The 14,320-nt window shown below is 39.6% G+C and overlaps 1 protein-coding gene across 27 annotated transcripts in view; it reads left to right on the top strand.

Moving 5' to 3' along the window:
• PRKAG2 (protein kinase AMP-activated non-catalytic subunit gamma 2) overlaps nucleotides 1-14,320 on the top strand; it is a 403,066-nt gene that overhangs the window by 351,795 nt on the left and 36,951 nt on the right. For 25 of the 27 annotated variants that reach the window (XR_010599092.1, XR_010599093.1, XR_010599094.1 and 22 more), the window contains 2 exons: nucleotides 2,763-2,844; nucleotides 5,446-5,504. The exons of the other annotated variants lie outside the window; for them this stretch is intronic. Coding sequence is in view for 19 of the 25 variants with exons in the window: in XM_065586734.1 (XP_065442806.1) it covers nucleotides 2,763-2,844; nucleotides 5,446-5,504 (141 nt within the window). In the remaining 6 variants the exon portion in view is untranslated. The remainder of the gene's footprint in view (nucleotides 1-2,762; nucleotides 2,845-5,445; nucleotides 5,505-14,320) is intronic. 27 annotated transcript variants of the gene reach the window in all.

Raw genomic sequence — 14,320 nt, 5'->3', positions numbered from 1 at the left:
GATATCCATTAAAAGTCCGGTTGGCGTGGGGTCGGCAGGCTCCCTACCTGGCTCCATGTGGCTCCCCAGAAGTGGCGACATGTCCCTGCTGCTCCTAGGCTGAGGAACAGCCACAGGGGCTCCAGGCGTTGCCCCGCCCCGAGCACTGGCTCTGCAGCTCCCATTGATCGGGAACCGTGGCCAATGGTAGCTGCGGGGGCAGCGCCTCCGGGCAGGGGCAGCACCTGCGGGCGGGGGCAGCATGCAGAGCTGCCTGGCCGCGCCTCCGCCTTGGAGCAGCAGGGACACGTCGCCACTTTCAGGGAGCCGCCTGAGGGGAGCCCCGCCCAGATCTGGCACCACAAAGCCCCTCTCATGCCTCAACCCCCTGCCATGAGCCCCTCCCGCATCCAAACTCCCTCCCAGAGCCCGCATCCCCTCCCATGCCTCAGCCCAGAGCCCTCACCCAAACTCCCTCCCTCTTAGTTAACTGGAATTTTTGACTTACCTGCACTCCCCGTTTATCCAACATGCCAGATAACAAAGTTTTTACTGAACATGGTTGAATTGTCCCTCCCTAGCGATGGTGAGGATGGCTTATTGCTTTCTGCATTGCACTGCATGGAGGGGATTGAGAAAGTGAAAGTTTTGCCTTACCTATGAACATTCATTCTAGGACTCCATGTCAGATAGTTTTGGTCCATGTAGGGATTGCATAGGGTTGTTTTGTCTGACTATTGCTCACTTGTTAAGTGATTTGAAGGGGAAGGATTCCTCCAGGAAGCCCCAAAATTTCATGTCAAGGCTCTGCTGCAAATTATTTGAGTTAAATAGCTCTCTTATATGGTTAGTATCTTTCAGCTTTGGAAGCTGTCCTGAAGAGTTATTCCTGAGGGGTGATCCTAAACCCAGACTCAGAAAAAAGATTTAGTTTGCCTCCAGAGAATGCCCCACTATGAGGACTCTGACATGGAGTGTCCTTGAATGAAAATTCACAAATAAGACAGAATTTTCCCTTTCTCCAGCTTCACGTGTCTGTATGTGAGTTGATTTCTCTGCTCTGTGTTCTCCCCAAGGACTTATTTTTTTACCCCTTCTAATACTCATCAAACTCTGTCCTTCTGATTTTTGTTGGCCCTTCTCTGAAGGGGTGACCATTTCTTGCCCTCAAAGAATGCTTCTGTTGAGGAGGGAGGAATTTCTCATCTGTTGTCTTTATCAGATAATACTCATGAAGGATTTTGTCTAACATTCAATAACTTTTTAAAAAATGCAACCATCTGATGCATGTACTCCATGACCACAAATTTCACAGGATTATTTTTATTTTAAAGACAGCATTTATAACCTGTGACTTTGAAACTGAGATAAGAAAATTATTTTAAGTAGGAGGGAGAATGTGTGCCCCATGATTATCTTGCAGCAAAACTCACTAACTTGTTGGACAAACTTAATCAGATGAAGCTGAGTTTTCTTTTTTTCTTTTTAAGAAACTTGTATAATCATTCAAGAGCTCAAAAACTGACAGGAACAGGAGTGGAAATGAGACTTCTGTTCCGTTTCTACCTTTTCTCATGCAAATGTCTCTACTAATAAAGTTCAACTAACTACTTTTCAGGTGACTCAATATAGTCTTTCTAAAGACGTTACAATCTCTGTCAAACTATATTCTTGAGCTGGTAGTCTGAGAGCTCTCTTACATTATCACAGATGGGTTTTTTTGTTTTTGTTTTTTTAAAGTCCAGTCTGTTTGTGTATCACCTTAAGTGTATGACATAAAACTGATGAAAGAAGCAAATTTAAGGTAAAGTGTGGACATAACACAAATAATTAGGTGTGTAAATACTGGAAAAGTATCAGAGACTGTCATGTAAAAGACACAACAGCATAATATAAAAATCTTTCTTGTTTTTAGTCAGCATTTAACTATTTAAAAAAATGTATTTTATTTTTAAACACAAACTATCCACTGATTAAAGAACAGGAGTACTTGTGGCACCTTAGAGACTAACAAATTTCTTAGAGCATAAGCTTTCGTGGGCTACAGCCCACTTCTTCGGATGCATATAGAGTGGAACATATATTGAGGAGATATATATACACATCTACAGAGAGCATGAACTGGTGGGAGTTGTCTTACCAACTCTGAGAGGCCAATTAAGTAAGAGAAAAAAACTTTTGAAGTAATAATCAAGATAGAGCACAGTACAGACAGTTTGATAAGAAGTGTGAGAATACTTCAAAAACAGACTCCAAGGAGAGACTGCTGAGCTGGAATTGATATGCAAACTAGATACAATCAACTCAGGATTGAATAAGGACTGGGAATGGCTGAGCCATTACAAACATTGAATCTATCTCCCCTTGTAAGTATTTTCACACTTCTTTTCAAACTCTGTACTGGGCTAGCTTGATTATCACTTCAAAAGTTTTTCTCTTACTTAATTGGCCTCTCAGAGTTGGTAAGACAACTCCCACCTGTTCATGCTCTCTGTATGTGTGTATATATATCTCCTCAATATATGTTCCACTCTATATGCATCCGAAGAAGTGGGCTGTAGCCCACGAAAGCGTATGCTCTAATAAATTTGTTAGTCTCTAAGGTGCCACAAGTACTCCTGTTCTTTTTGCGGATACAGACTAACACGGCTGCTACTCTGAAACCTATCCACTGATTAACTGCATTCTTACCAGTGATTCTACATATACTACCTTGTTGGTTTCTTCTAATATGATGGCGTAATGTCAATAAGGTTTTGTTTGGTTGCTTTTTCTTCTGGCAGGTAAAGAAGGCTTTCTTTGCCTTGGTGGCAAATGGTGTTCGAGCAGCTCCACTGTGGGAGAGTAAAAAACAGAGTTTTGTAGGTAAGGAGAGCTGGTGTTTTTCAGCGGGGAGTTAATGTGGGGTTGCGGGGTTGTGGTAGAGAAAGGAGCTAATGCTGGCTGTGTTGTGTTGGATATCCTGGAAATGCACCTGGTGGTGAGTTTTCTTACTCCTCCAGCAGGTTGAAGTGTTGCTAATTCCTGTGACTTTATCGTGAGTCTCTCAAAACGTGGCAATTTTTTTTCTTCTTAGAGCTTCAGCTGCTGAACTCAGGTAGCTACATGAGAATCTCCACTTTCATTTAAAAATAAAAGTAACGTTCCAGATCTCATGGGTTGCAGACAAGAACTTGAAGACATGAACCACAAGGGCTCAAAAAACAGAACACACACTTTTTGAAATTTCATGATTTTGATGGGCCTGACTCATGACTTTTTAGAGCACTTGGGTTTGGAAATACTAGGTAAGCCTGACCAGTGAGATGTGGGGCCCCAACTGGTTGGTTGCTTTATCTTATGTTTACCATTCCAAGGGTTGGGAATTGGAGGGTGTAGCATGAGACCTCAAAGGCAGAATACTGAGGCAGGGACTTTCAGAGGCACCTAAGGGAGTTAGGAACCCAACTGCCAATGGATTTCAGTGGGAATTGGACACCTAATTCCCTTAGACTCTTCTGAAAATGCCAGCCTAAAAATCTAGCTGGTTTTCAGGGCACCTTTCAAATCCTTTTCATTTACATTTTAAATATATAAATATTCTCAGCAAAAAATAGCCTTTAAAAATCTTACTTGTCAGTTATTGTAAATCATCTCAAGAGATGTAGCCTGGGTAATGCTAGTTGTCCATTCTGAAGGAGTAGTGTTTCACCAACGTTTTAAGATTCTCTTTTCCAGTCTTAACTAATATACATAAAGGCTGACTAGCCCAATGAAAATGTTCTTCAAATTGGAAGCATTGTTTACTATACATACAGGTGGGCCAGCCATAAAGTCTACCACCTTACCTACTTATCTACTTACCTTCTTCACTGTCATCACTTTCCAATATGCATGCGTGACTGCACAGTAACATGGTGATGATCTCCTCGAAGGCTTTGATGTACATAGGGAAAAAATGTAGCGTTAAGCCCAACTACTTATTTGCGTCAGAGTCTACTATAGATAAAGTAAAACTCCCAAATTTGTGTATTACAGGTAACACGTAAAGAAACAAACTGGATTTATGTTCTTGTGTTGCTTTGTGGTGAATAAAGAAGGCCTAAAAGGTCTCTTTACCCCCATAAAAAGACGCAATCCAATTTTTTCCATTTAAATTAATTTACTTCACTGTCTTATTTTAATATCCTAGTAAGCTGTTCAGAATACATGTATATCTCAAACTGTGTTCTGTATGGATTGCAGAGCAAAAAAGCATTAAACACAGAACTACTGTGGAATGCTATAACTTAGGTTCATCCTGAGAGGGCTAGAAATTCATTTGGCTCCTTATATTGCTATTTAGAAGCCATAGCCGCTTTCTTTAACACTTCTCTAATTTTGGAATATAGCATTTTGTCAATATCACGTTTGAAAAACAGTATCATAGTGACAGTTATAAATACTTTCTGTGTAACCTAACATGTAGATTGAGAGGTTCTTGGAAATAGATTATAAAGATACTTTATAAAGAACTTAATATTTCAAAGCCATGGGAAGCACTAGTAATTTTTATGAAGAACTGTGTGCCTTGATCAATGCTGAATTTTGATTTCGGCTCATCTCAGATTTCTGGTCAATTAAAGTTGACTTCTAGAAATTGACATTTTCCCCCTGAACGCTTGTTCATATGCCTTTCAGGAGTTCAGCTGTAGGAGTAGTAATCAGTCAGGTGGAATGATATTTGCTCAGTTTGTAGGACTTCAGTAAAATAAAAAAACATTGTTTTTGATAACTTGGAATTACTGATGGAAATTGCATTATTCTATATACCTAAGGATATGATGGACTGTCACTTAGCCTTTTAAATTCTAACTGGATATCTTTCCAGAAAATATGCTATAGTTCAAACAGAAGTTGTGATCTTGCTGCAGCAATTATTGAGTGATGTTGTTTGGCCTGTGTTATACAGGAAGTCAGACTGGCTGACCATAATCTCTTCTGGTCTTAATATCTATGAATCTGCCTACTGCTTATATTTTCTTTAAGTGAATGTTGGACTCACAAAAGAGACTAGTGGTGGACCTGAGTCCCAAACTGCATAACTGGATTTTGAAACCTCTTATCTTCCCCTCCCCCACCCTCCAAAAAAAAATGCAGGGGCAAGGGGGTGGGAGGCAATCCTAGTTCAGGGTTTTGTTTGACCTAAAATTGTTAGAGAAAAGGGCCAGCTGCAATATCCAGATCCAGGGGTTTGGTTCCAACTTCTACCAATACAGAGTCTATTCTTTCTGTTATAGTCTATTGTGTCAGCGCTAACTTGGAGAATTTAGTATGCACGCTTTTCAAATGATTGGCCATTTATAAAACTCTTGAAGTGTTGTGTTCAATTACTCCAATGTGAACTACACCAGCTTAGAAGTAAATATTTAAAAAAACATAAACCTACTTAAGATAATTTTAAGATGCCTTTTCTAAATGCTGTTATATTTTTTCCACTTGTTACAGGAATGTTAACAATTACAGATTTCATTAATATACTGCATAGATACTATAAGTCTCCAATGGTAAGTACCATATCAGGCTTTAATTGTATTATTAACAACCATAGCATGCATAAATGCAAATCAAAAGCATTGAAAATTTATTAAAATTTGTACAGCCTTTAGGAGCTTAACTTGCTATAGAAATGCTTTATTGTGCTTTTGAGAGAAAAGGATGGCTTTGTGGTCAAAGCACTGGACTGGGACTCTGGTTAAATTTCCAGCTCTGCCACAGACTTGCTGTGATCTTGGGCAAATTGCTTAGCCCCTCTCTGCCTCTGTTTCCCATCTGTAAAGGAGGGTAACATTTCTTTTCCATTTGCCTTTTCTAGTTATACTCTTCGAGGCCTGGACTATCTTGTGTTATGTGTGTATGGTGCCTGCCACAGGGGGGCCATCATCTTGGCTGGATCTAGATACAGAATCTTGGTTGGTTTTGAACTTTAGGCACTATTATAATCCTACTACTACTAAGACATCTTTTTTTTTCTTTTCTTTTGGCGTAAAAGGTCTAATTAAACCTCAGTGTAAAATAGTGATTCTACGTAAAAGTGATTTAGTGTGAAAAGTACTTAGAAAAAATATTTGACCATAGTTGTTTAGAGTTTTATTGTACATTTGATTCAAAATAAGAGATTTGCACATGTTGAATCACATACAACATTATTCAGATGGACAAAAAAAAGGAGATTGGTGGGAGTGATGAGTTCTATAGATCGCACACTGATGAGGAAGGTGCCTGAGAGGCTCTGTGTTCAGGGCTAGCCCTGCCTCTCCAGCTCTGACAGTCATGTCATGTAGGAGGAGTGCTTTAAAGAGGAGGAAACTGCAATTAGCTAGGGGGAGAGGTCACCCTGAGCAGGAAACAGCTGTAGCAACTCCTGAAGCCATAGGTGGAATTCCCATCTAGGAGATCTCCTCCCCCAACCCTATGGGGAGTGCAGTGAACTGCCTGGGTAAGCCTGACAGAGTGAGCCCAATTCAGCTACCCAGCCAGAAGAACTCCTAGAAAACTGCTACTCAAATAGCCCTAAAGTAAATAAGTATTGCTGGCCTTTTCCTCCGTGAGTTGGCTCTGGGAAGAAATTAATCTTGGGTGCATTGAAACATTTATTTTCCTTTTGATCCCCCATCAGCAGAGACATAAGAAGCCCTGCAAAAGTGGGATCCCCTCGTGCAAGGATTAAAAACTGAGACCTATACATAAGCCACCCACTATAGATAACTGGGCATGGCCAGCGTCTCCCACCATCTGGAAGGAAAACCTAAGGGGACTTTTTTTACAGGGGGAATCAACTAAAATGGAGCAAGTAATTAAGGAAATCATCTGCAAACACTTGGAAGGTGGTAAGGTGATAGGGAACAGCCAGCATGGATTTGTGAAGAACAAATGTCAAACCAATCTGATAGCTTTCTTTGATAGGGTAACGAGTCTTGTGGATAAGGGTGAAGCTGTGGATGTGGTATACCTAGACTTTAGTAAGGCATTTGATACGGTCTCGCATGATATTCTTATCGATAAACTAGGCAAATACAATTTAGATGGGGCTTCTATAAGGTGGGTGCATAACTGGCTGGATAACCGTACTCAGAGAGTTGTTATTAATGGTACCCAATCCTGCTGGAAAGGCATAATGAGTGGGGTACCGCAGGGGTCTGTTTTGGGACCAGCTCTGTTCAATATCTTCATCAACGACTTAGATATTGACATAGAAAGTACGCTTATTAAGTTTGCGGATGATACCAAACTGGGAGGGATTGCAACTGCTTTGGAGGACAGGGTCATAATTCAAAATGATCTGGACAAATTGGAGAAATGGTCTGAGGTAAACAGGATGAAGTTTAGCAAAGACAAATGCAAAGTGCTCCACTTAGGAAGAAAAAATCAGTTTCATATATACAGAATGGGAAGAGACGGTCTAGGAAGGAGTACGGCAGAAAGGGATCTAGGGGTATAGTGGACCACAAGCTAAATATGAGTCAACAGTGTGATGCTGTTGCAAAAAAAGCAAACATGATTCTGGGATGTATTAACAGGTGTGTTGTGAGCAAGATACGAGAAGTCATTCTTCCGCTCTACTCTGCTCTGGTTAGGCCTCAGCTGGAGTATTGTGTCCAGTTCTGGGCACCGCATTTTAAAAAAGATGTGGAGAAATTGGAAAGGGTCCAGAGAAGAGCAACACGAATGATTAAAGGTCTTGAGAACATGACCTATGAAGGAAGGCTGAAAGAATTGGGTTTGGTTAGTTTGGAAAAGAGAAGACTGAGCGGGGACATGATAGCAGTTTTCAGGTATTTAAAAGGGTGTCATAAGGAGGAGGGAGAAAACTTGTTCACCTTAGCCTCTAAGGATAGAACAAGAAGCAATGGGTTTAAACTGCAGCAAGGGAGGTCTAGGTTGGACATTAGGAAAAAGTTCCTAACTGTCAGGGTGGTTAAACACTGTAATAAATTGCCTAGGGAGGTTGTGGAATCTCCATCTGTGGAGATATTTAAGAGTAGGTTAGATAAATGTCTATCAGGGATGGTCTAGACAGTATTTGGTCCTGCCATGCGGGCAGGGGACTGGACTCGATGACCTCTCGAGGTCCCTTCCAGTCTTAGAATCTATGAATCTATGAAAAAAGCAAAAACTTGTTTTGTTTTAAATTAAATTACTTGAAAAACTTGTCCTACACTTAAAAAAAAAAAATTAAATGGTGAAGTCATTTGTTGCAAGCAGCTTGCAGCCCTCAGAGACCAAGTACAGGCTCCTGAGACCAGAGGAGCTGAGCTAGAAGAGCGAAGGGAGACAAATGTACATAGACGAGGCTTTCTGGAACACAGTACAGTGGTCCCACCTTCAGTCTGATAGCCTCTGTGCTGTTGAGGAGGATGAAAGTCTTGGGGAAGGAGAACATCAAGCTGGAGCGGAGGGAAATGCTCCCATAGTTGGGATCCTTCTTCCGGATGATGTCATAGTATCCTCTCACACTAAGGATACCTCTCAAGGTGCAAGGACCCCTGTTATTAGGAAGAAATAGGTAATAGTAATGGAGGATTCAGTTATTAGAGATAGTTGAGTTTATGGTGACTGGAAGAAGTACATGGTAAATTGCCTGCCAGATGCAAAGGTTGCAGACCTCTTGAGATATCTAGACAAACTTACGTGCAGTGCTGGAGAGGAGCCAGTGATCATGATATACATAGGTATCAATGCCATAGGGAAAGGTAGGAGAGAGGTCCTGGAGGCCAATTTTAGGTTGCTAGGTAAGAGATTGAAGTCCAGGACCTTCCTGGCAGCATTCTCTGAAATACTTGTAGTTCCATGCCTAGGGCCATTTAGACAGGCAGAACTGCAGGGTCTCAATGTGTGGATGACACAATGGTATTTGCAGCAGGGATTTAGGTTTATTAGGAACTGGGGGAAATTTTTGGAAAGGAGGAGCTTACACAGGAAGGATGGACTCTGCCTAAACCAAAATGGAACTAGATTGCTGGCATGTAAAATTAAAAAGGACTTAGAGGAGTCTTTAAACTAAAGGCTGGGGGAAAGCAGACAGATGTAGAGGAGCACACGGATCAGACAGAAACAGCCCTTAGAATATCCTCTAATAAATCCTCTCCTATCTACCTAGTCTAGTAAAGAGGAGAGGATAGAAGTTGATAAAGTATAGGTAGGAACTGAAGAGAAACAGTCAAATGAAAAAAAAGTCCCATTACATTACATCACATGAAAGCAGAAAACTAATATGGACAAATTTTATAAGTGCTTATATATAAATGCAAGAAGTCTAAATACTAAAATAGGTGAACTTGAGTGCCTGGTATTAAATGAGGATATTGGTGTAATACGCATCACAGAAATTTGGTAGAACAATTATAATCAATGGGATTTGGTAATACCACGGTACAAAATATATAGGAATGACAGAAAAGGTCGCACTGGTGGGGGAGTTGCATTATATGTGAAAGAAAGCATTGAGTCAAATAAGGTAAAAATCTTAAATGAATCAAACAGTACCATAGAATCTCTATTGATAGAAATTCCATGCCTGAATATTAAGAGTATAACAGTAGAAATATACTACCGACCACCTGACCAGAATGGTGTCGGTGATTGTGAAATGCTCAGGGTGATTAAAGAGACTACAAAAACAGAAGCCTGAATAAGAAAGGGGGATTTCAGTTGTCCCCATATTGACTGGGAACATGTCACCTCAGGATGGGATGCAGAGAGAAAATTTCTAGACACTATTTATGACTGCTTCATGGAGCAGCTAGTCCTGAAACTCACCAAGGAAGAGGCAATTCTTGATTTAGTCCTAAGTGGCACACAGGATCTGGTCCAAGAGGTGAATGTAGCTGAAGCACTCAATAATAGCAACCATGATGTAAATAAATGTAACATCCTTGTAGAGGAGAGTACCAGAGAAACCCACCACAGTAAGCATTTAATTTCAGAAAGGGGAAGTACATAAAAATGAGGAGGCTAGAAATGGAAATTAAAGGAACAGTCACAAGAGTGAAAGGCCTGCAACCTGTACCATAAGAGAGGCTCAAACTATATGTATACCCCAAATAAAAAAAGCAGGAAGAGGACCAAAAAAAGTCTCCACAGCTAAACAATAGCGTAAAAGGCAGTTAAATGTCAAAAGACATCTTCTAAAAATTGGAAGTCAGATCCTACTGAGGAAAATAGAAAGGAACATAAACTCTGGCAAATCAAGTGTAAAAGTATAGTTAGGCATGCCAAAAAAGAATTTGAAGAGCAACTAGCAAATGACACACAAACTCTTTGCAATTTTTTTTAAAGTTTATCGTAAGCAGGAAGCCTGCCAAACAATAGTGGCATTACTGGATGACTAAGGTGCTAAATAAAGCAGCACTCAAGAAAAACAATGCTGTTGTGTAAAAGCTAAATGAATTCTTTGCATCAGTCTTCACTGCAGAAGATGTGAAGGCGATTCTCAAACCTGAGCCATTCTTTTTAGGTGACAGATTTGAGGAACTGTCCCAGATTGAGGTGTCAGTAGAGGAGGTTTTGGAATAAATTGATAAACTGAACAGAAAAGTCACTAGGACCAGATGGTAGTCACCCAAAAGTTCTTAAGGAACTCATGAAATTGAAAAACTGCTAATTGTGGTATGTAACCTATTGCTTAAATCAGCCTCTGTACCAGTTGACTAGCAGATAACTAATATAACAAGGATTTTTTGTTCTAAAGGTGCCAGAGGTGATCCTGGCAATTACAGGCCAGTAAGTCCGACTTCAGTACCAAGCAAATCAGTTGAAACTATAGTAAAGAACAGAATTATCAGACATATAGATGGACACAATATGTTGGGGAAGAGTCAACACTGCTTTTGTAAAGGGAAATCATGCTTTACCAATCTATTATAATTATTTGAGGGAATCAACAAGTATGTGGTTAAGTGTGATCCAGTAGATACAGTGTACTTGGACTTTCAGAAAGCCTTTGACAAGGTCTTCATCAAAGGCTCTTAAGCAAAGTAGGAGTCATGGGATAAGAGGGAAGGATATCTCCTCCATCAGTAACTGGTTAAAAAATAGGAACCAAAAGGTAGGAATAAAGCATGTTTTCACAGTGGAGAGATGTAAATAGCAGGGTCCCTCAAGGATTTGTATTGGGACCAGTGCTGTTCAATGTATTCATAAATGATCTGGAAAAATGGATAAATAGTGAGGTGGCAAAGTTTGCAGATGATAAAAATTACTCAAGATAGGTAAGTCCAAAGCTGACTGGAAAGAGTTACAAAGGGATCTCACAATACCAGGTGACTGTGCAACAAAATGGCAGATGAAATTCAGTGTTGATAAATACAAAGTAATCCATATTGGAAAACATAGTCCAACTATACAAAATGATGGAGTCTAAATGAGCCATTACCACTCAAGAAAGAGATCTTGAAATCATTATGGATATTTCTCTGAAAACATCTGCTCGGTGAGCAGTGACAATCAAAAAAGTTAACAATGTTAGGAACCATTAGGAAAGGGATAAGACAGTAAATACTACAATGCCACTATATAAATTCATGGTATGCCCACACCTTGAGTACTATGTGCAGTTCTGGTTGCCACATCTCACAAAAATATATTTGAATTGAAAAAGTATGGAGAAAGGCAACAAAAAAGATTAGGGTTATGGAGTAGCTTCCATATGAGGAGTGGTTTTAAAAATTGGGACTGTTCATCTTGGAAAAGAGATGACTAAGGGGGAATATGGTGGAAGTCTATAAAATCATGTATGATGTGGAGAAAGTGAATAAGGAAGTGTTATTTAGCCCTTCACATAACACAAGAACCAGGGGTCACCTAATGAAATTAATAGGCAGCAGGTTTTGAACTAACATAAGGAAGTACTTCTTCATACAAGGCACAGTCAACCTGTAGAACTCATTGCCAAGGGCTGTTGTGACGGCCAGAAGTATAACTGGCTTAAAAAAAAGATTAGGCAAGTTTATGGAGAATATGTCTATTAATGGCTATTTAGCAAGATAATCCGGACACAACCCCATGCTCTGGATGTCCCTAAACCTCTGCCAGATTCTGGAAGTCGATGACAGGGCAGGTATCACTTGATAATTGCCCTGTTCTGTTCATTCCCTCTGAAGTATCTGGCACTGGCCATTGTTGGAAGACCGGATAGTGGACTAGACGGAACATTGATCTGAACAGGTATAGCCAATATACAAGATGCTCTTTAGCTCATAGCTATTTCATAGAGCTCAAAGAATACACTAAAAGGAGTGTATACACTGAGAGCTTCTGTTTGCCTGGTAAAGAGACATAGATACATGAAAAAATCACGAATACAGCTTTATGTGTATTATTATTTATCGTGTAAACATGGTAACTGAGTTACATGTGTGCTGATGTCTGTTGTGTTTGTGGTAGAACTCAGCCAAAGTAACTTGAACCAATCGGTTCCAGACATTCAGTTTGACTGGAGCTAGCTATTTTTTAAAACTCCCATTCGCTATCTTGTTTACATATACACTCATGTGCTTGCCTTTTTCTTGCTGCTGCTGGGTCCCAATTGCCCAAATCAATTATTAGCTTACTTTAAAAAAAAACAACCTCCCACATTTTTGTCTTGTTACAAAATAACAAGGAATAATTGGGTAAAATCACAATTGAAGTATGTTTTGCAAAACTGGTCAACCCACTTCCATTTTGCAGTTAACACAAGGCATTTTATTTACTGTATTGGCTGCAAGGAGTTTGACACAAGGTACTGTCACCATTTTAAGAAACTAACAACTAGAATTTTTCTTGGTGACTTACAGTAGAACAACAATTTGGAGGGACTGTACATTGAGAAGTAGTAGTTTCCATATTGTAATATTAATTCTCAGCTTTTGGTAATACCAGTTTATCTTTGCATAGAGTATATTATCTAAGAGCCAAATTCTGCTCCCCTTACTTAAATTATGTAGCACCCTATTCCACAAGTAGTCCCATAGACTAGACTTAAAATGGAGCTACTTGCATAGTAAGGGGCTAGTCAACCGGAGAAAAGGTGGCAGAATTTGGTCCTAAATGGCTAGTACAGAGTCTCCTACAAAATGAGTAGGAATATTTGTAAAATCTCTGTATATTTTACTATTGTGGTGCTCCTGTTCTAGTAAAAATAAATTGTCTTAATGTAGTTTTCTTAAACAACTGTAAACCAGTCTTTAAAATTAATAACACCACTTAGGACCAGATTGTGCAACCGTTATTCTTACCGGTTTGCACTTGCACAAGTTAACCCATTGAAGTCAATGGGACTACTTATGTAGCAAGGTATGACTCAAGATAAGTAAGGGTTACAGAATCTTCCTCTAAATTAATGATTTTTCTTTATGTAGCAGTTGAATGCAAATCCAGTGTAACTGTAAATTTAAATTAAAATACTCTGAATTCTCTTAATTTTGTGAAGCTGGAATTACTTCACTGCTTTGAATTAAGATTGACAATCTTAAAATCATTGTGGTTTGTATATTTGTAAGGGCAATAAAAACCTCTTCTGCTGCTGTATTAATGCAACAAGTGAATTACATACATTCCACTTGAATTTTCTCCGAAGCCCAACATGTGCCACTGTGCAAGTATTGGATAACCTCTTTAAACCATTTATGAGGAAAGTTAGGGGAGTTTTTTACCTCAAATAAATGCATTTCTATTTTGCATAAAGGCATCAAAACACCATTGCCAAGGGATTTGTAGAAAGTTCAAGGCTTTTGCATTGCCACAAACATTCCTATAATTTCTCAAAAGTCAAACTATATTCTGAATCCTGAGCCAGGTTTTAATGCTTTAGGAATATTCTCTTCAAAATGTGGTCATAATAACAGGTGTAACTTCATCTCATCGGCCTTTAACAAGATTTCTGATGGCTTAGCTAGACTGAATCAAGCTGAAATATCTCACCTGTTTTGCTGTTTGCAAGTACTCTGAAAACCAGTTTGTTTTACTTACATATATATCTTGCTTTTGTATTGCTTCTAGAAATGGTTCCTTTAGGTAATCTGTGTCAACTAGTCAGAATCTTCTGGCACATTTCAAGGGATGGCGATTGCAGGAATGATCATGTTTATGAGGGTGGCCCCTAGCAGTTTAGTGGTTTAATTTAGTAGATGAACTAGCCTAATTTGCCCAATGCCTCTAAATACTAAAGTCTCAGAAATACCTGAAGATGACTCATGAGAAGGGTGAGGGCACCTTGGCCCAGAGTAGAGCCAGGGCCGTAGCTGTCATTGAGCCTCAAACTAACATGTCTAGGTTTTCTAAAGGTGGTAATCATGACTTAGCAATAATTGGTTCACAGACAAAGCTGCTAAAAGTATATTCA

This window comes from Chrysemys picta, chromosome 2, assembly GCF_011386835.1.
Source record: "Chrysemys picta bellii isolate R12L10 chromosome 2, ASM1138683v2, whole genome shotgun sequence".
Classification (NCBI taxonomy): domain Eukaryota; kingdom Metazoa; phylum Chordata; order Testudines; family Emydidae; genus Chrysemys; species Chrysemys picta.
This window is presented reverse-complemented; position numbering and strand designations above follow the sequence as displayed.